This window comes from Capra hircus, chromosome 5 (assembly GCF_001704415.2).
Source record: "Capra hircus breed San Clemente chromosome 5, ASM170441v1, whole genome shotgun sequence".
NCBI classification, from domain to species: Eukaryota; Metazoa; Chordata; class Mammalia; order Artiodactyla; family Bovidae; genus Capra; species Capra hircus.
Genome location: NC_030812.1, coordinates 73939807 through 73965056, shown reverse-complemented (window position 1 = coordinate 73965056; position 25250 = coordinate 73939807). Strand labels below are relative to the sequence as shown.

At 51.1% G+C, this 25250-nt stretch overlaps 1 protein-coding gene across 1 annotated transcript; it reads right to left on the bottom strand.

Annotated features, from left to right (window-relative positions):
- On the bottom strand, positions 1630-19890 carry NCF4 (neutrophil cytosolic factor 4). The gene is made up of 10 exons (XM_005680667.3): positions 19676-19890; positions 13437-13521; positions 12888-13041; positions 10579-10649; positions 7495-7622; positions 6400-6457; positions 5619-5717; positions 3571-3701; positions 3245-3310; positions 1630-2067 (listed from the first exon to the last, which is right to left on the bottom strand). The coding sequence occupies exons 1-10, from the start codon at positions 19705-19707 to the stop codon at positions 1872-1874; spliced, it is 1020 nt and encodes a 339-aa protein (XP_005680724.1). The 5' UTR covers positions 19708-19890; the 3' UTR covers positions 1630-1871.

The window sequence follows — 25250 nt, the reverse complement described above, 5'->3', positions numbered from 1 at the left end:
TGCAATTGAAAAGTCTGCTTCTCATTCTAATTGTTATTTGGTAGTGATCTCCACTTTCTCTGACTGCTTTTAACATATTCTCTTGGGCTTCCATGTTCTGTAGTTTTGATCTATTGTAGCCAGTTATGACCATTTTTTATTCATCCTGCCTATCCATACATGTTTCTTATATCCATAGATTTACGTTTTTCATCAGTATTGAAATACTATATCTGCCATCTATTTAAACATAACCTCTTTGCCATTTTCTTTATTTTCTCATACTGAGATCCTGATTTTTTTTAATCTCATTCTATTGTTTACATCTCTTAATTCCATCTTTATACTCTCCAACTACTTGTCTCTCTGTTATATTCTGCGTAATTTCTGGTTTTATCTTTCAATTCACTAATTTTCTCATCACCTGTGTGTAATGTTTTGATGCTGTTTAACGCATTCACTGTCTTTTCTGCCTCAACAGATGTACACACACATACACCCATACATACACCATTTTTCTTTTGCAAATCTGCCTGGTCATTCACTTTAGGTTGTTCATTTTTATGATTTCATCCTTTATTTCTTTGAACACTTTAGCCATGGAGTTCAATAATCTGCAGACCCTGGGAGTCTAAAGCTATCATTTATTCTCACTGCCTATTGTCACTCACAGAGATTCAGTGATCTTTGACTAGGAGATTTTATTGCATTTTAATTCAAGTGGCTCCAGTCAGCCTAACTGGGAACACATCACTCCAGAGGGGACTTTTTTCTGCTTAGAGGCAGGGATACCACTCTCTCGGAATCACCTCATCCTTTACCCCTAGGCCTTGATCTAGCACAAGAGCCCCTGGTCCATGCTCTTTATGCCATGGCCTCCCTGGGCCTCAGCATTCTAACAGTAGCACTGCTTCTGCATTCCAGAACAACCTCCCAGAGTCTCTGGGTTCTGACCCCAGGTCTTATCATGGGATTTTTTTTTTTTTCAGCAGGGGTGGGTAGTGGTATGGGAGGATCATTGGAGAACCCACTGCTTCTTCTTAGGCTCATGATTCTTCAAAGAGCGTGTGCTATCTAGGGTCTCATTGTGCTGCAGCAGTAGGGCCTCTAAACTTTCAATGGTTGGTTTTTAGTACTTTTTAATCAGTTAAATGTTTGTTTCACTGAGAAGAGGCATCTGCCAAGCCCCTCCTGCAGTCTTACTGAAGGTGATACCTACTGACATTTTGTCTGCTTAGGAGAGAAAAGGCTTCAGCTCACAGAGGGAGATCCTGCCATTCTGCTTCTTCTTCCTCCCCAGGGGGGCCAGAGTCCACCCTCCCTTCACCCCTTACTTACAATGAAGACCACCAACACCACAACTCAGGTCTCTGCCCTTCTGCAGAGTAGCAGGAATAAGAGGGCAGAGGAAGCCCCTGACCTTGGTCACACAGAGGGCTTGGTGTTGGCCTGACCCTGAGGGTACCCAGGGAAAGATGACTTCCATGAGGCAAGTGGTTACTCCTAGGAAAGGGTTTAAAAGGGAGTGACCAGAAGGGACAGGAGTGTCACTGGGTTTCACCACACAAGGGGACAAGGTGAGGAAACAGGTGGCTGAATTAGAGGCTCAAAGCCAGGGCCCACTTCTGTATATAAATGATCCCTCAGTGATACTCATGAATGGGTTTTTACTTCCTCTCCTCTTTCTTCCAAAGACATTCTCTTCCTCAGCCTGCTCCTTTGAGATGAAATGGTTTATTTAATTCAGAGACCAAATGTACAAGCCAAGGTCAGCAGGTCTGTCCAACTCAGAACCAGGAAGTCTGTCCCACACGCCCAGTCTTTCTTGGTCCTAATCCCCTCAGAGAGATCTTTGCCAGGAGTCCCCTCACTGCCCCAGGGACACCACTGGCTCAGGGGACCGTATTGTAGACCTTGTAGTTGTCCTCCTGGGTGACATGCAGCTTCCAGGGGAAGAGACGCCTCTGGGAGGGGAGACCTCGGGCCCGCTTCACCATGAGCCTCACATCCTCATCCGACAGCAGCCGAACCAGGTCCCCCTCAGCATCCTGGTAGTTGAGGGCGATGTCCTCTCTCTGGAACTCCCTCCTGGATGGGAGAGATCAGGGTTCGGGAAAGGTCCAGTAGCCTTTAGGCCTAGGTGTGGGAGCAGGGAGAGGGGATGAAGGGAGATTTAGGGCCGGGATCTAAGAATTGGAAGAGGTCAGAGACGGACACTGGTTCTATCATCCGAGTGGTCCAATCTCCCATTGTACAGATGGGGAAACTGAGACCTCCAGGGGAAACTGGGACTTTCACAATAAATTCATGGAATAGCTTGAAATGTCTCATAGTGCGCTGAAGACTTAAGAACTGTCATAGGGAAGAGAAGTGGGTTTTATTGAGCACAGAGTAGAGGAGGATAAAGGTCCTGAGACAGCCCTGTGTGTGGCCACAAAGAACTCATGAAGGACTGGAAGTGTCTGATCTGGGTACAGGCAGACGGGTGAACAGCCATTCAGACTTTCCACTGGTAAATCTGACAAAATGAGTCAGGAGCTCTATCTGACTTGCAAACACCTTGATCCCCAAACCTCACTTCTAGAAAGTCATCCTAAGGAAATAATCAGGCAAGACATCAAATAGACGAATCACAGCACTATTCACAGTAGTATAGTGAAAAAGTGGAAGATAACTTAAATGCCAACAAAAGGGGATAGCTGCTTTAGTTATGGTGCAGCCACAGAACAATGCTCTGAAGCCAACTAAATAATAAAATTATGGAGAGTGGGGTGCAGGTGGGGTGTGAGCTGAAGAAATATGAATGCACATCAGATAATGAGAGGAGTAAAAATGAGGTGATTTCACTTCTTTATACTTTTCCATGACTTCTGACATTCTTTTTAAAAAGTAATGAATAGATATTACTTTTACAGTCAGGAATATGACAATGCTATTTCCATTCTGTAATGCAACTGTTCATAACTGGGTCTTGGGAGGTGGTGGTTCCCTGATGGAGGAGGGTTCAAGTCCAAGGTTTTGACTTGGAAAAACTTCAGCAAATCCAGGCCCACAAACCGCAAGCCCCTTTACCTCTCTGCAGCACCCCTCCCCCCTCATCTCTAATGTGGTGAGCTGATACCCAGCCTGCAGGGCTGGGCTGTGGATAAAACAAAAAGGTGAAATAGACACAAAACGCCCAGTCCTTGAATGTGCCGTGTTCCTCCCTCTGTTCTCTGCTGCAGGGTGTCTGATGCCCCTCAAAACTCCCACCCTAGCCCCTCACCTCATGAGCTCCAGCAAGTCCTTGAAGAGAGGGGTGCTGCTGAGGTCCTCCTCCACTGCAATGTCCCTAAGGAGAGAGTGGGCAGGAGTAAGGAGGCAGCCGGCCAGGAGGGGGACAAGGGAACGAGGCTGGCCAGGTCACACTGGAAGTCTTGTGACGGGGTATGACTTATCTGGAGGATGGTGGGAGCCACTGCGGGTTTTCAGGTGTGTGTGTTTGGTCGGGGAACATGTGATCTGGTTTGGGTCTTGGAGCCCAGGGGTGGGATGGGGTTGGGGAGGGCCGGGGAAGCTGGACAGATCCCTCCCTCCCAGCGGGCCACCAACTTGATGGTGCTGATGGTGTCCTCGTAGTAGTAGCAGCGTAGCCAGTTGGTGGGGTCTTCCTCCTCTGGGAAGTCCTTGAGGATCTTCACAAAGGACACTGGGAAGATGCCTGTGGTTCCCCGGACAGTGCCCTGAGGGAAGAAAGAAGACACTGCCCTGTGGGTGCTGGGAGAGGCAGCAGGGCCATGCCTCGGGGTCCTGCCCGTTTATAATGATGGGGAAAGGCAGACAAGGTCTGGGTCCCCTTATGCAGAAGAAAGAGAAAAAGTGGGCAAGGTCACCAAGCTGTTCACCCCAAGAAATACGTTTTTGAACAAGTCAAGACCTGAATTTATCTGGAAACCTGCTTTCATCTCATTCATTTATTCCCTCACTCAGTCATTCATTTGGCTATTTCTTGAGTGCCAACTAAGGGGTAGGCTCTGGGTACTCAGAAGGGATGGAAATCCCTGCCCTCCCCCCTGGAGCTTCCACTGTGCTCCAGACAAGGCACAGGTAAACAGGTGAAATTTACGAGCAGTCGTATGGTGGTAGGTGTCCAGGAGGAAAACGGGATAGGGGAGGGAGAGGGGTGAGAGTCGGGGCCCGTTCATTCATCCATCCATCCATGGACACCACCTGCTCTAGACCAAACAACCAGAATTCTCCCTCCAGCCAGGCCTCTCTGCTAAATCCAGCCAAGACCTAGCCATCGCTGTGCTTTGTCCCCTGTTCTCTTAATCTTCATAACCCTATGGAAGACATACTGTTCCAGCCTCTTTTACAGACATATAAACTGAGGCTGAGGTAGTACCCTTGCTCTTCCCCTAACCCTCCTATCCATCTGAAGCCAGAAGTCAGTTAGCATACTGACCCACAGAACCTTCAGAAAACAAGAAGTCAACAAACATTTCCTGTTTCTGGAGAATGACCCAGCAATACCCTTCAGCTGTCAGAGCTCGTGAGTACCTGAGACAGAGCTGCGGGACTGGGGTAAAAAAATCAAACCAAGTTGTGAGATGAACAGTTGGCCCATACTCCTCTCCAGCCCCTGGGTGCCAGGGACCGTCCCCTTCCCTCAATGGTTCCCAGACCCCTGGCAGCTGGCCCTGCCTCGGGACCTGTTCCATAAGCTCCTTCACGCACCGCTTCAGGAGCCCTGAGAAAAGAGAGTCTTTCATAACAAGAGGACTTAATCCAAAAGGCTGCACGAGGCCAGGACTTCCCACTCGGTGATACCCGCTCCATCTTCAGTTGTGCTCTGAGCCTCTGTAAGGACCATGCTTGCTGCTGGCAGGGACAAAGCGTGGTCAAGATGCCACACACCCAGGCTCTATATAGGCCGAGCCCTGAACATCTGCGTCTCCTTCAACCCTTCCCAGAAACCTATGAAGAAACAGCCAGGGTTATCTCCATTTACGGGAGAGGAAATCACGCGGTTGAGTAAGTTTCCCAAAGTCACAAAGCTAGCTAAAAACAGCTAGGATGTGACGTCAGACGCTGGAGTTCAAGTGAGTCTCCCACCTCACTTTCACTCGCTCCCTGAGTGGTGAGTAACTTTACCCGATTACAAACAGCACGTCTCCACTGGGCGTGATTCTGCCTTCTGGGGCCAGAGGTCTGGGGACACACTTGACTGCTGCAGCTGGAGGGGTGCTACTGGCATCTAACAGATGGATGCCAAGGTCACCATTAAACACCCCACAGTGCACAGGGGTGCACCCCAACAGAGAACTGCCTGCTCCCACGTGTCAGAGTGAACAGGCTGAGAGACCCTGTTACAGAACAAGAAATGAAACTCAGAGGGTTAACTGACTTTCTAATGTGACCACTGATGGGGTCAGAGGCAAGTGTAGGTGCCAGAATCTTCTGCTTCAGTCACATACACAATATTTCCTCAGGCTTCCCCGATCTACACCTTTGGACAGCATTTTTTCCCTGGGGCCGTCTCAGATCCTTCCTCTTTCTCTGATCCCTCACAGAATCAAAACGACTTCACCTCCAACTTACCTGCAACCTCACTTCCTCCTCATCTTCAGTCTCACCTCCATGCTCACTTCCAGACTTACCTCCAGCCAATCTTTATTGATCCGACTGAGAAGGAAGATCACATCTCCAACTTTGAAATTCAGCTCATGTTTGCTGTTCCCAGTGAAATCAAACAGGGCCTGGGAGAAGAAAATGGTAAGGAAGGAGGGAGGAAACATTCACCAAGTTCCTACCACAGTGCTTTACATTCTTCAGTGTCGCATTTAACAGATGAGGAACCTGAGGCTCAGGGAGGATGAGTGACTTTCTGATGCTCCACTCTATTTGTTAGGGAGAAGCCAGGTTTAGAACCCAGGTCTCCCTGACTCCAGAGCAGGTGCTCTTTCCAAGCCTGGGGGCATGAGCAAGAGAGGGAAGGGTTCAAACTCCCCGGACTTGGTAACTTCCTCATCTCCCAGGCCTCACTGGGGACTCCTGTACACCCATAGTCCCCAGGGCATTGACCACATTGGTTTTGAAATGCCCATGTTTAAGAGTGTGTCCCTGGGGAGCAGTGAACTCCTCGAGGACAGGGCCTGGTCTAAGTCACCTCTGAAGCTTTGGTATCCAAGGCGGGGCTGAGCTTGCTGAATGAATGCTGGCTGGCTGGTACCCTCTGCCTCTGTGTGCTCATCACAGGCCCTCCGCTCTTCTGGCTGGGGGTTCTGAGGTGTCTGAGGCTGAGGCTGTGGGCCTTTCCCTCCCCTCCCCACCTGCCCTGTACCCAACCCCCATCCTAGGCACATAGTGGGCACCAGCAGGACAGGCTCAGGGGCTGGAGGTGGAGCCAGGCTGCTGCCCAGTGGTGAGGTGGGAGGGTACCTCTGCTCGTGGAGCTGCCATGCGGTCAATGCCAGCAGCTTGTGGGGACTCGCTTTTTCTGTGGAGAGAGAAGAGGGGCTTGTCATCCCTCCTGCTTCTGTGCCCAGAGAAGGGCCTCAGCAGAGGAGTTAAAGATGCAGCTACAATTGCTCCTCTGTGCCAGCACGCTACCCCCAGCTCTCATCGCCCTGGAGGAGGGACTGCACCCCGCTCTGTGGACCAGAAAGCAGAGGCTCAGATAAACATTTGCTTAGGGCCGTAGCTTGCCAACTCTTTCCCGTTACTCCCCACACTCAACCCCTAATCTTCCGGCTGAGGAAATTGGCTTCAGAAAGTGCTGAACTCCACTCCAGGACCCAGCGCTGCTGTGGGGCACAGCTGGAATGCAGGCCACACCTGCCTGGGTGCCTGTGGGAAATGGCCAGGCACGACTTGGAAAGGACACTCGGAGACACTGGCCGGAACAGAGGGAGGAGCTGGATGGGCAGGTGGGGCTCAGGAGCCTTGTCCTGGGATTCTTAGCAGCAGCAGCTCTATTTCATCAGCTTGAATTTTCAGTGATTTTTTCCCCCCCTGCTTAGAAGGGGGCAGAGGGAGCTGTGGGCCCTTTAAAATAAGGGAGTGAGCAGCAGCGTCCCCTGGTGGCCAGTGTGATACACCAGGAGCCACAGCCGGCCCCATGGAACTAAAACTAATCAGGGACAAGGAGTCCCAGGCGATGACGGGAAGAATGTTTGCAGACAGGATCATTCCTCCTCCCTTCCCCACTCTCCCCACCCCAAGCACCCAAAGCCCTCGGGCCATCGCCAGTGGTTACCACGGCAACAAGCTCTTCCCGTCACAGCCCCTGTCCTCTGGCCTGACGTGTCACACATCAAAACGCACCCGCTTTCTGTCCGTCCAGGCCTACGCTTGATTTTCCAAGCTTATCTAACAACCCAAACCACCCTGGAGGGCTCAGACAAGAGAACCAGTTTCTATGCCTTTCCTTCTTTCAGGGGATAAAGTGCCTTCGCGGCAGGGGCCTCCAGGACAGCCCACCCGGTCCGCAGCAGGTGGCCCAGGGCCGTTGGGAGCACGGGGCCCACCACTTACACTCTACGGGTGCGCGGGCGGAGCCGCCGGAGCGCCTGAGGCACCTGCTCGGCGTCGTAGGACGACTGGTAGAAGAAGATGCGAACGTCTTCGTCCATCAGCACCCAGATGGGCAGGCTGAGGAGGTGCTGCGTTTGCGGAGAAGGCAGGACAGGCCGGGGGTCAGCAGTCCTGGCATCCCAGCCCGGTAGCTCCATCCCTGCCCCGTAGCTCCATCCCCACTCCCCCCACACATACTATTCCCTGGCCATTAATGCATTCTCTGCGTGATAAAGAAACAAGATATATTTTGAAATTTCAACAGGGTGAATGAAACTTGTCACAAGATCTACCCCCAGGTTCAAGGTCAGGAGGGACCACCTAACTTGAGAAGAGCTCATTTGGAAAAGACCCACAGGCCTCCAGACACAACAGATGACATGATGCGGTGCTGACTGTTCAGGCGCTGCCCTGAGCGCCACACCGTGTGACCTCGCTCCCTCTCACAATAACCTGGGAGTGAGGGTCAGAGAGGTGAAGGGACCTGCCCAGGGTCGCACAGCCTAGTGAGTGACAGAGCTGGTCACCCAGAGCCATCTATCACCAAAGCTCATCCCCTAGGTCAGAATGAGACAATGGTGGGGGAAACCACAGATAAACCACATTAACAACACTTGGCGATATTGCCACCTAAATGATGCTTCCTGATACTGTATGTCGTATTATAGGATCAGAGTGGGAAAGTGCCCAGGTCAGTGGGCAGAGCTAGGAAGTGGTAGGGTTGAGACTGATTATCTGATGCTGATTGCAACACCCACGATGCAGTGACCCTCAAGCTGTGAAGATGCAGAGCACCCAGAACCTGGCAGGGTCATCTTTCCAAGCTGTCCACTGCGCAGGTCCCCAGGAGCACTGCAGTTGGCTTTGGGTGCTACAGCTCCAGAGGCACCCAGAGCCCCCCCCCCCCAGAAAACCCTCTGGGGATGGCAGGGTGGAGGGAGGCCGGGAACTCCATCCCAGAGGGACTGCAAACTCAGAGCCTAGAAAAGGCACAGTTGCTCTATGGGGAGGATGGGAGAAGGCAGCCCAGAGATGAGCGCAAGGGCACAGATAGAGCCAGGCTGTGCCTGGGACAGAATCTGCCACTCAAGGTCTCCTGAGGAGACCTTGGGCAAGGATGCCTCTGTGTGTTCATTAATACAATGGGGGTGATGGTACCTCCCTTGTAGGACTGTGGAAGGACTAAAAAAGTGAATTCGTGCAAAACACTTAGAACAGGCATCTAGCAAAGGCCCCATCCAAGCTGAATGTTATCATTGTTTCTATTACTTTTATTCCAACACAGTACAGTGGATAAGAGCAAAATCCTGGAGTCACAGAAATGTGTGTTCAAACCCCATCCTACTTACTAAATACTCTGTGACACCAAGGGAGTGACTCTACGTCTCTGTGCCTCCATTTCCCCACTTTAAAATAGGAATAAGAGTACTGAACTCACAGGTTATTGAGAGAATTAAATAAGCCATTTATCCAACAAATTCATGGATATATCAAGAGCCTCCTAGTTGTACTCCACCTGGTTCCAGGCAATTGTCATTATCACATGAACCCTATTCTTAATGAGGACAGAGGTGAGACCAGTGAGTAGAAGTCACAGGAAGCCAGGCTTTTCTAATAGCTGTCCAACAATGGATGAGCAGCCTGGGTCAGAGAGAGTGGTAATGAGCTCCCCCCTCCCCCATCTCTGAATGTTCCAAACCCAGGGTGGGGTTACCATAGCACTGACTGACCTTTTGGCTTCAAGGGACCCACTCAGACACAGACAGTTAGAGATGAGATTCTCCAGGCTGCTGGTTGCCAAGACCAGGTGAAGAGTGAAGAGCTCCAGCTCCACACCCGTCCTGGCTCTGGCTCCTTCCAGCCCTGCTGGAGACTGGAGGAGCCAGCCACCCTGAAGGAGCAGCTGTCACAGCGCCCCCTGGAGGGGAGATGCCACCAGTGCTGGAGCCCAGGTGCCTTCCTGCCCTACCTGTTCTCCACCCAGAGCCCAGGATTCCTGCAGCCGCTGGGGAGGGCAAACCAGCCACTTGCTCCCTTCCGCTTCCCCCTCCGCACTCCTGCCCCCTCACTCCATTAGGAGTCATGCTGTCTCACATTCTGGAGGCAGGTTCACAGTTTACAAAGAACTTTTCTGTCCTTTTCTCAACATCAGTCCCCTCCCGTGAAACCAGAAAGTTGGGAGCACCACCTCATTTCATAGGCAAGAAAACTGAGACCTAGACAGGATGAGCAATTAACCCTAAATCACCCAGGGAATGACAGAGCAAAGACCAAAGAGACTCCTAGCTCAGCGCTCTTTCCCCGTAAGAGTAGGAGAGGAAGGGGCGATCTCACTGTCTCTGAGGATGCCTCTCGGCTCTGAAGAGGGCTGCCTTCTCCAGTTTCCTAAGGTTGCCATCAAGCCATGTCTTGTATACCTCTAGTGATGGGGTGCTCAGTACCCTAGGAACGCTATCCATTTCTTGCACAGCTTTAATTGGTGTAAGGCTTTCCTAACCAGCCTTGGGACTGTCTGTAAGATGCTCCTTCCTCTGTGCTCCCATCTCCTGAGGACGCAGACAGTTTACAGGTTGGGGAATACATAAGGGCATCTGTCCAAGGCCCATGGATGCCACTAAAATCCAGCCTGTGTCCTGTTCATATGTAAGTGCTATGTGAGAAATCTGGGGCCCTGGTTTGCCATGCCCCTGTTATACAGGCCGTTCTTCATCTGTCTGTATTCCCATGAGTCAGTGGGGACCTCGGGGCAGGCATTGGATCTTATTCTTCTCCTCTGTACCAGGAGGCTCAGCACAGCCATTAGTCAGTTCAAGGTGTGGCTTCCTGAATCTTCTCCACTGCTCCTGCCCCATCCCCCGGAACCCTGAGAACATGTCCTGTTTCTCTCTCCAGGCCTGGCCTTTCAGAATTGAAGATAAGGGCCATCAGAGCAGGAGAACCAGCCCCAGTTCCCAAAGCCACTCTCAGGGATGGCACCTGGGCCCCTCCCTGGGCTCAGCATCCTGTCCCCTCCCCCAGGAGCCACGTGGCCTAGCCCTGCCTTACCTTCATGTAGGCGTTGAGGGCAGGTATTCGCATCTCGGCGATCTCCTGTTTCACACCCACGTAGACTTTGGCTGAGGAAACACAAAGAGCTGTAGAGCTGTCCTGAGAATCTGGCCCAAGAGCATTGTCTCTGGGCCCGGAGCTGCCCGCCAGAGGCAGGAACCCTTCCCGCTAGCTCAGTGCTCCTCCCGCTCATCGGCCCACGGTGCTCTGGGGCCACCATCCAATGTGCATTCTCTGTTGTACTATCATCAGCTGATACTTTTCTTGTTTTAACTGTTTATCTATTGCCTCTTCCTGCACACGCACACACACACACACACACACATACACACACACACACACACACACACACAAACCCGATTCTTAGCTCCAAGAGAAGAGGATCTTTGCATTGCTCACAGCTACAGTCTCATCACCTGGAACAGTGGTCCTCAAGTCTGGCTGTGCATTCATGTCACCCAAGGAGTATGTAAAATCTCATTGCAGAGGACTCACCCCAGAAGAATTTAAATCAGAATCTCTGGGGGTGGAACATGGGCATCAAGAATCTTTTAACCTCAAGGTACTTCCAATATGCCACCCAGGTTAAAGAGCCAAGAATAAGGGCCAAACCAGTAAATATTCGAGGAGTGGATGGGTGAATCCTTCCTCGAAATCAAGACAAAGTGTTTGTGGGGAAAGGGAAACTGATGATGCTGATCAAAGACAAATGTCCTCTCTGGGAACTTCAGGGGGCTCTGAATCACCCACTCAGAGAGCCCCCCAGAAGGCAAATGTGAGATAGGTCTGGCTCCTGCTGGCCACTGCCCAGAAGGCACACTGGTGTCTGGGAGTGGCAGGAGGGCAGCATCTGAGGCCTGGGGTAGTGAGAAACTGGGGGATTAGTAGCAAGTAAAGCGCAACTAAAGTCAGGCATGCAGGTCAAATTGCCTGTGCGCAGCAGCAGAGAAGAGGAAGGGAGGGTAGTGAGAAGACAAAAGTGAGGACGATGGGTGCCCACCTTCCCAGGAGCACCAGAGGAGGCGACTCTGTAAGGAGATGGAGGAGCCACGGGAGACAGGAAGGGAATTGGGAGAGGCTGGCACCACAGAGGTTTGGAGAGAGCATCCCAGAGGAAGAAGTGGGATGAGGAAGGTGAGGCCTGAGTTGTACCCATGGATCAGAGTTAATGGGTCATGGGCCACTGTCCCCAGAGGAACTCACCGAGCAGGAAGAGCTGAAACCAAATTGGTGGGTTGAGCAGAGAATGGAAGATGAGAAGGTGAGGCAGCAAGCCAAGATTTATTGTGGAAGGAAGGAGAGATCTTTGAAGGCCCTTGGGACTCACAGAGGCTTCTGGCCGGAATGCTCACTTAGGATACGTTTTTGCTTAAAGATGAAAGAGAACCAAGCCCACCCGTGGTGAAGCTTGGCAGACACTCAGTAGATGAAGGAGAAGGTGAATCTACAGGGGTAGCGAGGACAAGCTGTCAGGGAGGAGAGGTCAGCTGAGAGCAGAAGGGGCCCTCCTCCCTGCCGCCCAGAGATGGGGAAGGGGTAGGGTGATGGAACGGGTGAGTTTTCTCCCTGGGGCTGGCTGCTGGGAACCTCAGGCACTGGCTGAGGCAGAGAGGAACCCCAGCTGGAGGCGGGGTTTGAAGCTTGAAGAAGGGAAGGTCAGGGAGTATTTTGCAGCCTGTGGGGTGGGGCAGGCACAGCCAAGACCACCCCGTGAACCCTACACCCCATTCCGGCAGGGCTCTCTCCTACTGGGCTCACGAAGGCTGGCCTTGAGAAGCCGAGAAGTTTGCACCTTTCCAAGGTGTGTGTTAGGACCGAGTAGGTATGGAAGGCCAGGAGGCAGAGGGTGAGAGGCCCGTCCAAAAGCAGCAGTGGGTGCGCCCCCATGGTGTCCCAGAAGGGCAAGAGAGGAGGAGCGCCCGCAGGGGACTGAGGAGTTACAGGGCAGTTCCCCTTGAGGGGCTGGAAGATGAGTCTGTGTTTAACGTGGGGAACACAGGGATCCCTGTCTCCAGGAGGGGAGGCCGGGGCTGATGCACTCAAACCTGGTGGTGGATGGCTAAAGCAGGGCAGCTGTGCAGGTCATAGAGAGCACAGGAGGTCCAGGGCTCAGAGGTCAAGGGTTCCGAGGCCGGAGAGCTAGAGGTGGCAGCCTGTGACTGGCAGGAGGGGGCCATGGATTAAATAAACAGTTTTCACTAAAATAGAACGGTTTATGCTAAAACAGAACCACCGAACAGTACCCACAGAGCTGGGAGGAGAGGCGAGCTGGCAGGCTCTGACCGGGGCAGCCAGTCGCTGCCTACCTGGGAGTGTGGGGAGGATACAGGTGGAGGGGCTGGTCTTGCTCTCCCGCCCGAAGCGCTCCTCCAGCTTGCTCTGCAAGGCGTAGAACTGGCGGTAGCGGCGGTATATGAGGTACTTGGACCCCCCTTTCGTCTTCACCTCGATGACAAAAACCTAAGGACAAAAACCACAGGCTGAGCAGCAAGCCAGGGATTGGGGCTTTGCAGACAGGGGGAGGGGGGAGGGGCAGGTTCACAGGCCAGAGGTAGAGGATGGTGGAGGTCCAGAGGCCCTAGGGTTAGATAATAATTTCTCAACCTCAGTGTCACTTTGGGGGTGAGGTATTTCCTTGTCGTGGGCACCGCATGACATGAACCAGAATCCCTGGATGCCATGCAGTAGATGCTCCACCCCAGGTTGTGGTTATTAAATCTGTCTCCAGATATTTACTGCAAAGCATCCCCTGGAGGGTAGAATTGCCCTGGTGAGAACCACCAGGATAGAACTTAGGAGAGGAAAGCATTGGAGGCTCAGCAGTCAGAGGGTGAGGGTGCAGGGGTCTCTCTTACGAAGTGGCTGGTGAAGCCTCTCTTCTCCTCAATGTCGGCGATGTTGGCTGAGATGGCAATGTCGTCAGGAAGCTGGTCGAAGTCACTGAGGGAGGTGGGAGGAGAAGAAATGCTGGTTATCATCCTGATGTATTGAGGGGCTGGTAGGTGCAAGGCCCTGTGCCAAGTGAACCCATGTACCCAGCATTCTCTGTTCAACACCCTTCACATGCCAGGCTATGACACAGACCAGGTGTCTGGAGTCAGAGCCACATGTCAACAACCACACTAGAATCTAGCAAATCGCTTTGGGGCTGCATTATTCATTCAGGAACAGAGCATCAAGCACCCCCTGCCTATCACACCCTGTTCTAGGCCCTGGGTCACATACTTCCCAGAGAGGATGGCTCATTATACCCAGGTTGAGAAAATCCTCACAGAGGAGGTGATATTTGAGCCAGGTCTAGAAGGATGAATAGAAGTCTACCGGGTAGGACCAGAGCAGGGGAATGTCTGCCCTCCTTCCTGGCAGAGTGAATGCAGGTGCTAAAGCTCTGAGGACCAAGTCTATTGTGGTTGGAGTCTGGTGTTAGTGTGATCAGAGTCTGAATAGGCAGATGAGGCAGGTTGAGGAGGGTCTCCAGCGCAGAGCTAAGGAATTTTGTAAGCAACAGAGAGCCATGGACAGCTTCAGAAGAGAGCGAAAACACAACAGGGTTCTGGCTTTAGGAGGCCAACTTGGGCAGCTGCGTGGAGAGAAAAAGGAGGGCAGAGACGGGGGGACGGAGCACCACTGGGAGGCCCTGAAGTGGTCCAGCTGAGAGATGAGGTGGGCCTGAGCCAGACAGTGGGGATGAGAAGAGAAGACAGACATGACGGAGGCCTGATAACAGACGCTGTGCCGTTTTTGTGCCCTCTGCTTCTTCCTAACTAACCAAGCTCCAGTTCTTTTCTCGGTGATAAAGCCTAGCCCCAAGGTGATAGGTCACAGTTGGCCTGAGCCAAACAGAATAATCCCATTGCTGTTTCCCAGACCCACTTGCAGCGAGGAGCAGCCATGTGACCTGTTCTGACCAAAGAGACCTAAGAGGAAATCTGTAGGAGCCTCTGGGAGAGGTTTTGCTTCAAGATCCAGAGAGATGGACAAAGCTAGTAGGGTCTCCTCCTCTTTCCCCAACTGCCTGCCTGGAAAGCAGATGTGACATCTGGACTTGCAGCAGCCACATTGCATTCATGAGGCAAAAACGTGAGAATGATCACAGGAATCTCTGGGACTCTGGTCCTGAAGTCACTGAGCGGCAGAACCAGTTGTGGCCTACCTCTGAACTTCTCATTATGTGAAAGCATAAACCTCTGTTTGTTTCAGCCACTATCAGTTCCTCTGTTCTCTACAGCCTTCAGCATTTCCAACAGACACGCTGCTAATTTGTGAGTCATTCCAGAGTTACGACCAGCAGGGTTGGGGACTGTTTGGATATAGAGGTGAAAGAAAGGGCAGTGTCAAGAGTGACACCCACACATTACCCGTATTGTGACCAGGATGGGTGGAAGGGGAGCAGAGTTGATGGACACATTGTGGGACGTGCTAATCTGAGAGGCCCCTGGGGCACCCAGGTCATGGTCCTGCAAGAGTTGGTGTGTGGCTCTGGAGTCCTGCAGGGAGTGTAGTTGAAAGGGGTCCCAGCTGGAGTGGGAGTGGTAAGAACCTTCCGCCCTGTGACTAATGGTTAAAACCCCGAGGGAAGAACAATCCGTGAGCAGAGGAGGGGACTGAGAGGGACAGCTGGAGAAAGAGAAAACGGAACGCCAAGGCAAGGGAGGAGGAGCAACTAGGGGTCACCCAGTCCAGCCGCTTGGAGACAGATGAGGAAACAAGAAGCCATCAGCAATCGTGTTCCTGTTGCGGGGGTTGGGAAACAGGGTGGGAGTGGGGGGCAGGGCTGCCTGAACCTCAGAGCCAGTAGGGACCAGTCCCAGCCCCTGCTGGGCCCCCCACATGACCTGGACTGCAGGGATCTAACTCAGGACTCCGGAGGCTGGCACAGGAGGTGACTCAGGCTGGCAGTGGGCAGGCACAGGAAATCCCCACCACTCCCAGGCTAGCAGCCTCCCCACTCACTTTCCACACAGGGTCCTGTGGTAACAAACACCCTTGGGAGAAGCTTCCTCAGCCACTTTCTCCCCTGAGACGGTGAATTTCCTGACTATTTCACCTTCAGCAGGAGGCTGGTGGAGCAGGAAGGAACTGGAGGGGCAGCAACGGCCCTTTGCAGGGAAACAGGTAATGGTAACTACAGCTGACGACGTCCTAAGCGCACGGAGCACCGGGGGCCCTTCTAAGACAGTGTCACCTTTTTCCAGACTAAGGCACAGAGGTTAAAGAACTTGTCCCAAAAAGCGAAAAAACTGGGATTTGGCTCTAGAATTTTGTTCCCAGTCACTGCTACACTGGCCCTGGTTTGAAGCTCCCAACAGCTGGCTGTGTTAAACTGAGATAAATCCCAGCCTCTCACAGCATCAGTCTCCCATCTAAAATAATAACAACAGTAATAATATTGTTAGCAGCTTCTGTAACTCAGACATTGTCCTAAGAACTCTAGAATGTGGCCTCTGCCTTCCTGGGTTTCATGGTTGATTGGAGGAGCTGGATAAATAATTACATGATTTCAGTAATCATAGAAGCTGTGAAGGAAAAGTCCACAATGTTTCAAGCTACAGCAGGAGCGCAGCCATTACTATAGTCCCTCGAAGAATCAGTAGTGCAGCAGGCAAGAAAGCTCGCCAAGCCGACACTCTAAGACGGGCATGAAGTTATCAGAGGGAGAGGCAAGGATGCTGTACCTGCAAGGAGGGCAAGGTGTGCTCAGACTGAGGATGATCAGGGAGGGCTTCCCAGAAGAAGTGGCACCAGGTAAAGAGGAGTCAACCCAGGACAACAGGCAAGAGAAAGAGTGGGTGCAGAGGCCTCAGCTATGCAAGAAGGGGCAAGTTACAAAGGATGAGGCCAGAGAGACCAGCAGAGCCTGCTCATGAAGGGCGCTTGTGCCCCGCCTTGGGGTGGCGGGGCGAGGAAGCGTTATGTTGGGAGACCTGTGTGTCACAGAAGGGAGGGTATAGGTGAAAGATGAAGACCTGAATTCTCGCTCTGACATTGCCAAGGTCAGCAGACTTGGGAAGACTCCTTTCTGAACTCTGACCCCTCCACCACTCCGAGACAGGGCCCAAGGAGGTATTTATATCCCAGGAGGGTTTGGAGGTCACATCTGTAACAAGCGTAGCTGGAGAAGCCCCACAGGAGCAGGGACCCTGCTCACGGCTATATCCCCAGTGCCCAGGACAGCACTGGCACATAGTAGGTGCTCAGGGAGGTGCAAGCCCACTCCCTGTGTCTGTTTTATAGCAAGTCCACTGTGGGCTGACACTGTGGCTCAGCGGTAAAGAATTCACCTGCAGCATAGGAGACCTGAAGGAGACAAGGGAGACGTGGGTTAGATCCCTGGGTTGGGAAGATCCCCTGGAGGAGGAAATGGCAGCCTACTCCAGCATGCTTGCTTGACATCCTGTGGACAGAGGAGCCTGACGGACTACAGTCCTCGGGGTTGCAAAGAGTTGGACATGGCTTAGCAACTAAACAAGAACAAAAGCAACCACTGTGGGCCACGTGGGAACAGCCTGGCTGCCTGCGGGGCGGGGCCAGGGAGCTGAACCAAGAAGTTGTTGCACTGGGCAAAAGCAGGGGTGCGAAAAAAATGGGCAGCAAGTCCCCCTAGAAGAGTTGCCCCCTGGAGACCTCAGCCAGAACCCCTCTGAACTGAAGTCCACTCAGGGCCCATAGACTGATATTGTTCATGAAAAGTCCATGAGGGAGGCCTGGACAGGAGGGGCTGGGTGACGGGTGGAAAGACCCTGGGGAAGCAGCTAGTTCAGGGTTCCTGCCTCCTACACACAGTAGGCGCTCAAAACATGCTTGTGGAAAGCACACTCAATGCCTCCACAGCGGTCCTTTCCACCTTCAGGTGCCTCAGGCCTTTGAAAGTCCTACCGGAAATCTGCTGCCCTCGCATTACATCCTCCACTTCGGCCTCAGGCATCCAGACCTCACGTTTAAATAGGCATCCAGGTGGAGGGAGACTGAGAGACCTCAGGCATGGCTCCGTAGCCCCATGAAAGAGGGGGGAAGGGCGCCCTTCCTCCATAAAGGGGCAAGCACAGCTTAGAGGGGGCCAGGACTAGGAGGGAGGGGTCTGCTCTGGGCATCATCTCTCTGACCTACGTGCCCTGAGAAACAGGAGGTGCCACCAGCCTCAAACAGCAGGTATTTCCTGAAGGTTCAGGTTTACATGCCACGCCCAGTCTCCACTGAGGACTTGGGGGCTGGAAGAGCTGGAATCTGTGGGGGGACCTGAGGACATAGGGCTTGGCTCCTGCCTCCCTGAACCTCACCCCAGCCCCCAGCACCACCCTCTGTGGCTCTTGAAGACCATTCTTTTTCTTTTTTTGGCTGTGGGATCTTAGATCTCTGAGCAGAGATCAAACCCATACACCCTGCAGTGGAAGTACAGAGTCTTAAGCACTGAACTGCTAGGAAAATCCCTGGAAGGGCGTTCCTGAATCACCCTCCAAGCATTTGCATTTGATACCCCTCCTGCAACACAGAGGGGTGTGTGTGTGCATGCACATACCTTCCTTCTGACATTTGACATTCAGGAATTCCATCCCGGCCCCCACTTCTAGCTGCAGAGTCCACCCGGGGCCCTCTGCTGCCCACTTTGGCCAGACCAGCCTGACCCATCTCCGGTGACCCTCTGAGCCACTTCCGTGCTTTTACCACACTCTTTCTGATGTCATCTGCGGCTCTGATCCAGAAAGGCAGGAACAAAGCCCTATGTTCTCAGGTCCCCTCACAGCTCAGAGCACAGGCTGACCTACTGAGGAAACTCAGAGACTGACTCCTGAGAAAAGAGGCGAGGCCCTGGCAAGGCTATGCTCGGAGCCCCAGCCTTGCCACTCACTCCATGTGACCCTGAGTGAATATTTTATTCTCCCTGGGGCTCAGTTTTCTCATCCATACAATGACAGGATTGGTCCAGAATGATCTAAAGACATTTTCCAGCTCAAAGATCCATCCATCCGTCTGTTATTCATTCATTCACTCACTCACTCAGCAGCATTTACTAAGCACTTAGTACTGGCATTGTTCAAATCCTGGGATATTTGCTGTTCACTTGCTAAGTCATGTCGACTCTTTGTGACCCCATGGACTGCAGCACACCAGACTGCCCTGTCCTCCACTATCTCCCAGAGTTTGCTCAAGTTCATGTCCATTGAGTCGGTGATGCTATTGAACCATCTCATCCTCTGTCACTCCTTTCTTCTCCTGCGCTTAATCTTTCCCTGCATCAGGGGCTTTTCCAATCAGTCGGCTCTTCGCATTAGATGGCCAAAGTAGTGGATTCAGCTTCAGCATCAGTCCTTCTAGTGAATATTTAGGGTTGATTTCCTCTAGGATTGACTGTTTTGATCTCCTTGCTGTCCAAGGGACTCCCAAGAGAGTCTTCTGAGCACCACAATGAAAAAGCATCAATTCTTCAGCACTCAGCACTTTTTACGGTCCAGCTCTTACATCTGTGCATGACTACTGAAAAAACCATAGTTTTGACTAGACGGACCTGGGATATAGCAACGATCAAAAGAGATAAATACCCTACGGGACTTCCTTCTAACTGCAGAGCCAGCGACAAAGAAAACAGATGAGTGTGTATAGACTATTGTGCCAGAGAAGTAAGGACTACACAGAAGAAGGAAACAGGGCAAGTGTTTGGAGGGGGCTGTTAAGGAAGGTTTCTTGAAGGAGTTGACATTTGAGCCAAGCCCTGGAAAACAGCCAGATTCTGTGCCTCCATCTGAACAGAAAATGAAAACCCATTACTGAATAGTGTGGAGTAGCGAGGCCCAGCTTGGGCCCCAGACACCTGAGTTCCCGTTCAGACTCCACCACCCACTTCTGCGTGACCCTGGGAAAGACACTCCCCCTCTCTGAGCCTCAGTGTCTTCATCCGTGCCTGAGGGAAGTGAGCCACTACTAGGAGTTTCCTTTAAAAAGTTCTCAGAGTCTGTATTTCTGAGTTTTGGGGGTCTGACTCAACTCCAGCCTCTCAACTTTTGACATTGATAAGCGGCTGCAGGAGGGTGGGCCTCTGCCCTGCAAGGCCTGCCGGGAACAGTGAGGATCCCCGGGCGGGCAGCACCCCTGCACTCACCTCTCAGCCCGAAGCTGCTGTGCCCTGGCCATGGCTGTCCGTCCAGGGCAGGGGTGGCGGAGGGTCTCACGACCGGGCCCAGGCCGAGGTCACCTCTCACTTCCCTCCAGCTAGCCTCGTCTCGGCTGTGGTCCCAGGAGTCCCCAGGAGCTGCCTCTGGGGAGGCCCCCAGCCAAGCCTCTTTCGGCTCTAGAAGAGGCTCCTCCTCCAGGCCCTCTGGGGCTGGCCTGTGGCCCATACTTCCTCTTCCCCACTTTGCAGATGTACCACAACTGGGGAAGTACACACTCTCTGACGCTGGGTGTGTGGGATACATTGACTGAGGTGGGGGGGCATTGGGGACTTCCTCGATGTCAGTTCTTGGTGCCAGATCTTGGCTGGGTATCAGAGACCTGCTCTCCATCAGAGACTGGGCCTCAGTGTTGACTCAGCCACCACAGGGGACTTATATCCTTGGGGAGTTACTTCGCATCCACTGACTCATCACACCCAGCCTGCACCCCCTCACTGTTGAGACTTTACCCAACCTATTCCCTAGGCTGGGAGTGCGGGCCTCCACCTCACCTTCCTTCCCAAAGTCCTCTCTCAGATGCCACTTCTTCCAGGAAGCCTTCCTGGTGCCCCCAACAAAGTTAGTGTTCACAGGCACTTGTGTCATATTAGAATGTGAGGGTTGGTTTATCCTTCTCTATTCTCCCTTTCCTGGAATTCTGGTCTGTACTTCTCTCGTGCCTAGATCCCCAAGCCTACTTGAGCCTGGCACAGCCATTTCTCCCCACAGGGCTGCCAACCAGAGTGAGCGTCACATTACAAATCTGAGCACACTCTTCCCTGCTTAAACTTTAACTGCTTCACCTGCTCTAGGAGAAAGTCCACACTTCTAGTCCTGTCTGCCTCCAAAGTTCTGAATAACCTACTGGCTTCCCCAGCCCCCTCTCCCGGGCTGTTTCCTTCGCACACTGGCCTCTAGTCCATTTCTAGAATGTTCCAAGATGTCTTCCCCTCTTAGCCTTCATGCAGGCTGTTTCTGCTGGAATGCTCTTCCCTGTCTCCTTTAGGGCTCTTCTTGGAGGTCACGTCTTCCGGGAGGCCTTCCAGGAACCTGAACTCTACATATGTCACCCTCTCTCTGCTGTTCTCTCTCAGATCCCTGTACTTTTGCTTTAGAGCACTGAGAACTATTGTAACTCCATATTTGTTTGTATTTTTATATGTCTGACAACTGTCTTCCCAGCGAGTGCAGTGCCTAGCACGTTGCAAGTGCTCACCCAATATTCAGGTAATTAACATGATTTTCTGGCCCCTCTAATTTGTATGGCTATAGAATTCTGAAGAGAGCTCTCCCAAGAGAGCCACACACACTTGTCACACACACACACACACACACACACACACTCACATTCACATTCACTCATGCATCATAGATGCAAAGTAGCAAGCAGCAGCAAGAGGATATGGGTGATGGGGAAGACATGCCTTCTGGCATCACAGAATGGGCCCTTCTGGCCCTCTGTCCCAAACCCAAGCTGAATTAGGACCCACAGGGCTGGACGAGGCTCTGCAGGGACAGAGCCAGCCCGGTGGAGCCTGGAACCAGGATCTCCCACTGTAGTTCTTTTGTTGTTTCCCAGACACAGAGACTGGGGAGAAGAGTCATTCTAGGATCCCAAGGGCTGTCTGGCTTACAAATGAAGGGCAGCTGGAAGCCTCAAGCCCTTCCTGTGAACCTCGTCCCCACTCTACCCAGCCACCTCAAGGGACCTTCTGCCCCAAATAGAGTTCAGGGCAGAGCCCAAATCCCCAGGAGACAATATGCTCTGGGCCCAGCACTACAGCCTTGACCCAGTGAGGATCTGCCTCCCTTCCTGCAGCCTGGCCAGGGTCAAGGGCTCTTCAGAAACCAAGATTCTTTATGGACTCCTTGGGAAGCAGGAACAACATTGGCAGACAGAAGAGAAGACAAGAAAGGAGAAAAACGGAGGGATGTACCCAATCAACTATTTATCAAGCAGGGCATTTGGAATACAGAGATAAACATGGCAGGGTGAACACAAGTCAAAATTTCCCATCCTACTCCAGGCATATAAAAGCTGCGAGACAATATATTTTTAAGTGTTTTAAACATATCAAGTCGAGCTCAAAAGCAAGAAAGTCTAATTTTCAGATTCTAAGAAAAGGGAACCTATACCAGTGAGAGGCACCCCACACCCAGTGGGAAAACCATGGGTAGAAATGGGCTCATAGGGCTAAGATCTTAATGCCTAATCGAGGACTGAAAGTGTGAAAGTGTTAGTCACTCAGTCGTGTCCGACTCTTTGTGACCCCATGGACTATAGCCTGCCAGGCTCCTCTGGCCATGAAATTCTCCAAGCAAAAATCCTGGAGTGGATTGCCATTCGCTTCTCCAGGAGTTTTTCCCGATTCAGGCATCAAACCCAGTTCTGCATTGCAGGCAGATTCTTTACTGTCTGAGCCATCAGGGACTAGCCACCAGTCTGAGACTAGGTTCAGGCTCTAACTCCTGCTCTGCTGGCAGGAAATGAAATCTGCACTCCCAGTTTGAAGCTGAGTGTCAGAACTGATTAAAGGAATAGAACATCAGCCTGGGATCACTGCAGGAGTTGAGATGCTCTCCCAGGACATGGGCAAAATGAGAGATACATATACAAGATCAGAGCCTCAAACCTAAAATATGCACTGGTATCAGACCCAGATCTAAGCTACCCACGCAGTAGAGACATCCCAAGCTGAAGTATTAACATCAAAATACTTTGGATGCCATGAGCTTGCAAGGCAATAACAGAACTTCCCTGTAGACTCACAGACCAAAATTGCAAATTGTGGAAAGAACCTCTCCACTATGAAAAGCAGCTTATAGACTCAGCGTACCGGAGAATTCACACCCAAAGAACTAGAAATAATACAGACAATGACTCTGTCCCAGTCATGGTGACTCAGGGTTCCCCATCTGGAGGATGAAACTAAACGAGCAGTAACAGGACAGGGTTACATGTGGCAGGTGTCTGTGCGTTCCAAGAGGTGCAAGCACCTAGCTGTGGCTGGGGACCACGAGGACACTGGCCGGCAGCTGGTCAGGAAAAACAGAAGTGACAATCATTTTAGCAAGAAAGTATGACCCAGCATTGGCATGTGATTGTATCATCATATGTGCTTAGTTGAAAACATATATATAAACATGTTTATAAACAAATATGAGTCTGTGTAGACAAGTGTGAGGGTATTTATATTGTATACATATTAAGAATATGCAATATGTACAGTAGTGACATTGTAAGTTTGAGAGGATGTATTTATTTATTATTGAAGCATAATTTATTTACAATATTGTGCTAGTTTCTGGTATAGAAAGTTATCCAGATATATTATATATATATATGTAAATATCCATATATATGTATTCTTTTTCAAGCTTTTTCCACTATAGATTATTACAAGGTATTGAATACAGCTTCCTGTGTTATACAGTAGGTCTTTGTTCTTGAACTGATTTATATACAGTAGCGTGAAAAATTCTGAAAGAGATGGGAATACCAGACCACCTGACCTGCCTCTTGAGAAACCTGCATGCAGGTCAGGAAGCAACAGTTAGAACTGGACATGGAACAACAGACTGGTTCCAAATAGGAAAAGGAGTACGTCAAGGCTGTATATTGTCACCCTGCTTATTTAACTTATATGCAGAGTACATCATGAGTAACGCTGGGCTGGAAGAAGCACAAGCTGGAATCAAGATTGCCAGGAGAAATATCAATAACCTCAGATATGCAGATGACACCACCCTTATGGCAGAAAGTGAAGAGGAACTAAAAACCTCTTGATGAAAGTGAAAGAGGAGAAAAAGTTGGCTTAAAGCTCAGCATTCAGAAAACGAAGATCATGGCATCTGGTCCCATCACTTCATGGGAAATAGATGGGGAAACAGTGGAAACAGTGTCAGACTTTATTTTCTGGGGCTCCAAAATCACTGCAGATGGTGACTGCAGCCATGAAATTAAAAGACGCTTACTCCTTGGAAGAAAAGTTATGACCAACCTAGATAGCATATTGAAAAGCAGAGACATTACTTTGCTGACTAAGGTCCGTCTAGTCAAGGCTATGGTTTTTCCTGTAGTCATGTATGGGTGTGAGAGTTGGACTGTGAAGAAAGCTGAGCACCAAAGAATTGATGCTTTTGAATTGTGGTGTTGGAGAAGACTCTTGAGAGTCCCTTGGACTGCAAAGAGATCCAACCAGTCCATTCTGAAGGAGATCAGCCCTGAGATTTCTTTGGAGGGAATGATGTTGAAGCTGAAACTCCAGTACTTTGGCCACCTCATGCAAAGAGTTGACTCATTGGAAAAGACTCTGATGTTGGGAGGGATTGGGGGCAAGAGGAGAAGGGGATGACAGAGGATGAGATGGCTGGATGGCATCACAGACTCGATGGACGTGAGTCTGAGTGAACTCTGGGAGTTGGTGATGGACAGGGAGGCCTGGCGTGCTGCGATTCATGGGATCGCAGAGTCGGACACGACTGAGCTACTGAACTGAACTGAACTGAACTGAACTGAGTGTATATCTGTTGGGCTTCCCAGGTGGTACTAGTGGTAAAGAACCCACCTGCCAGTACAGGAGACATAAGACACTAGGGTTTGATCCCTGAGTTGGGAAGATCCCCTGGAGGAAGGCAAGGACACCCACTCTAGTATTCTTGCCTGGAGAATCCCACAGACAGAAGAGCCTGGCAGCATACAGTCCACAGGGTCCCAAAGAGTCAGATATGACTGAAGTGACTTGGCACACATGTCCATGTATTTGTTAATCCCACTCTTCTAATTTACACCCCTTTCCCCCTTTGGTAACCATAAATTTGTTTTCTGTGTCTATGAGTCTGTGTCTGTTTTGTAAATAAGGTCATCATATCATTATTTTAGATTCTACACATAAGCTATATCACGTGGTACTTGTCTTTCTCTAACTTACTTCACTTAGTATAATAATCTCTAGATCCATCCATGTTGCTGAAAATGGCATTATTTCATTATTTTTATCACTGAGCAATAATATACCATTGTGTTCCCCCAGGTGGCTCAGTGGTAAAGCGTCCACCTGCCAGTGAAGGAGATGCAGAAGACATAGGTTTGATCTCTGGGTCAGGAAGATCCTCTGGAGGAGGAAATACTCTTGCTTGGAGAATCTCAAGGACAGAGGAGCCTGGGGGACTACAGTCCATAGTGTTGCAAAGAGTCACATACAACTGAGCAACTGAGCATGCCTGCAATATTCCATTGTGTGTGTGTGTGTGTGTGGGGGGGGTATATATATATATATCACATCTTTATCCATTAATTTGTCAGTGAACAATTAGGTTGCTTTCATATCTGGCTATTGTAAATACTGTTGTTAATGAATATTGGGGTGATTGTACTTTTTCGAGTTAGAGTTTTCATCTTTTCCAGCTATATGCCCAGGAGTGGGGTTGCTGGATCACATGGTAACGCCATGTTTAGTCATTTAAGGAACCTCCATCCTCTTCTCCACAGTGGCTGCAGAGAGGCTATATTGAAATGCTGGA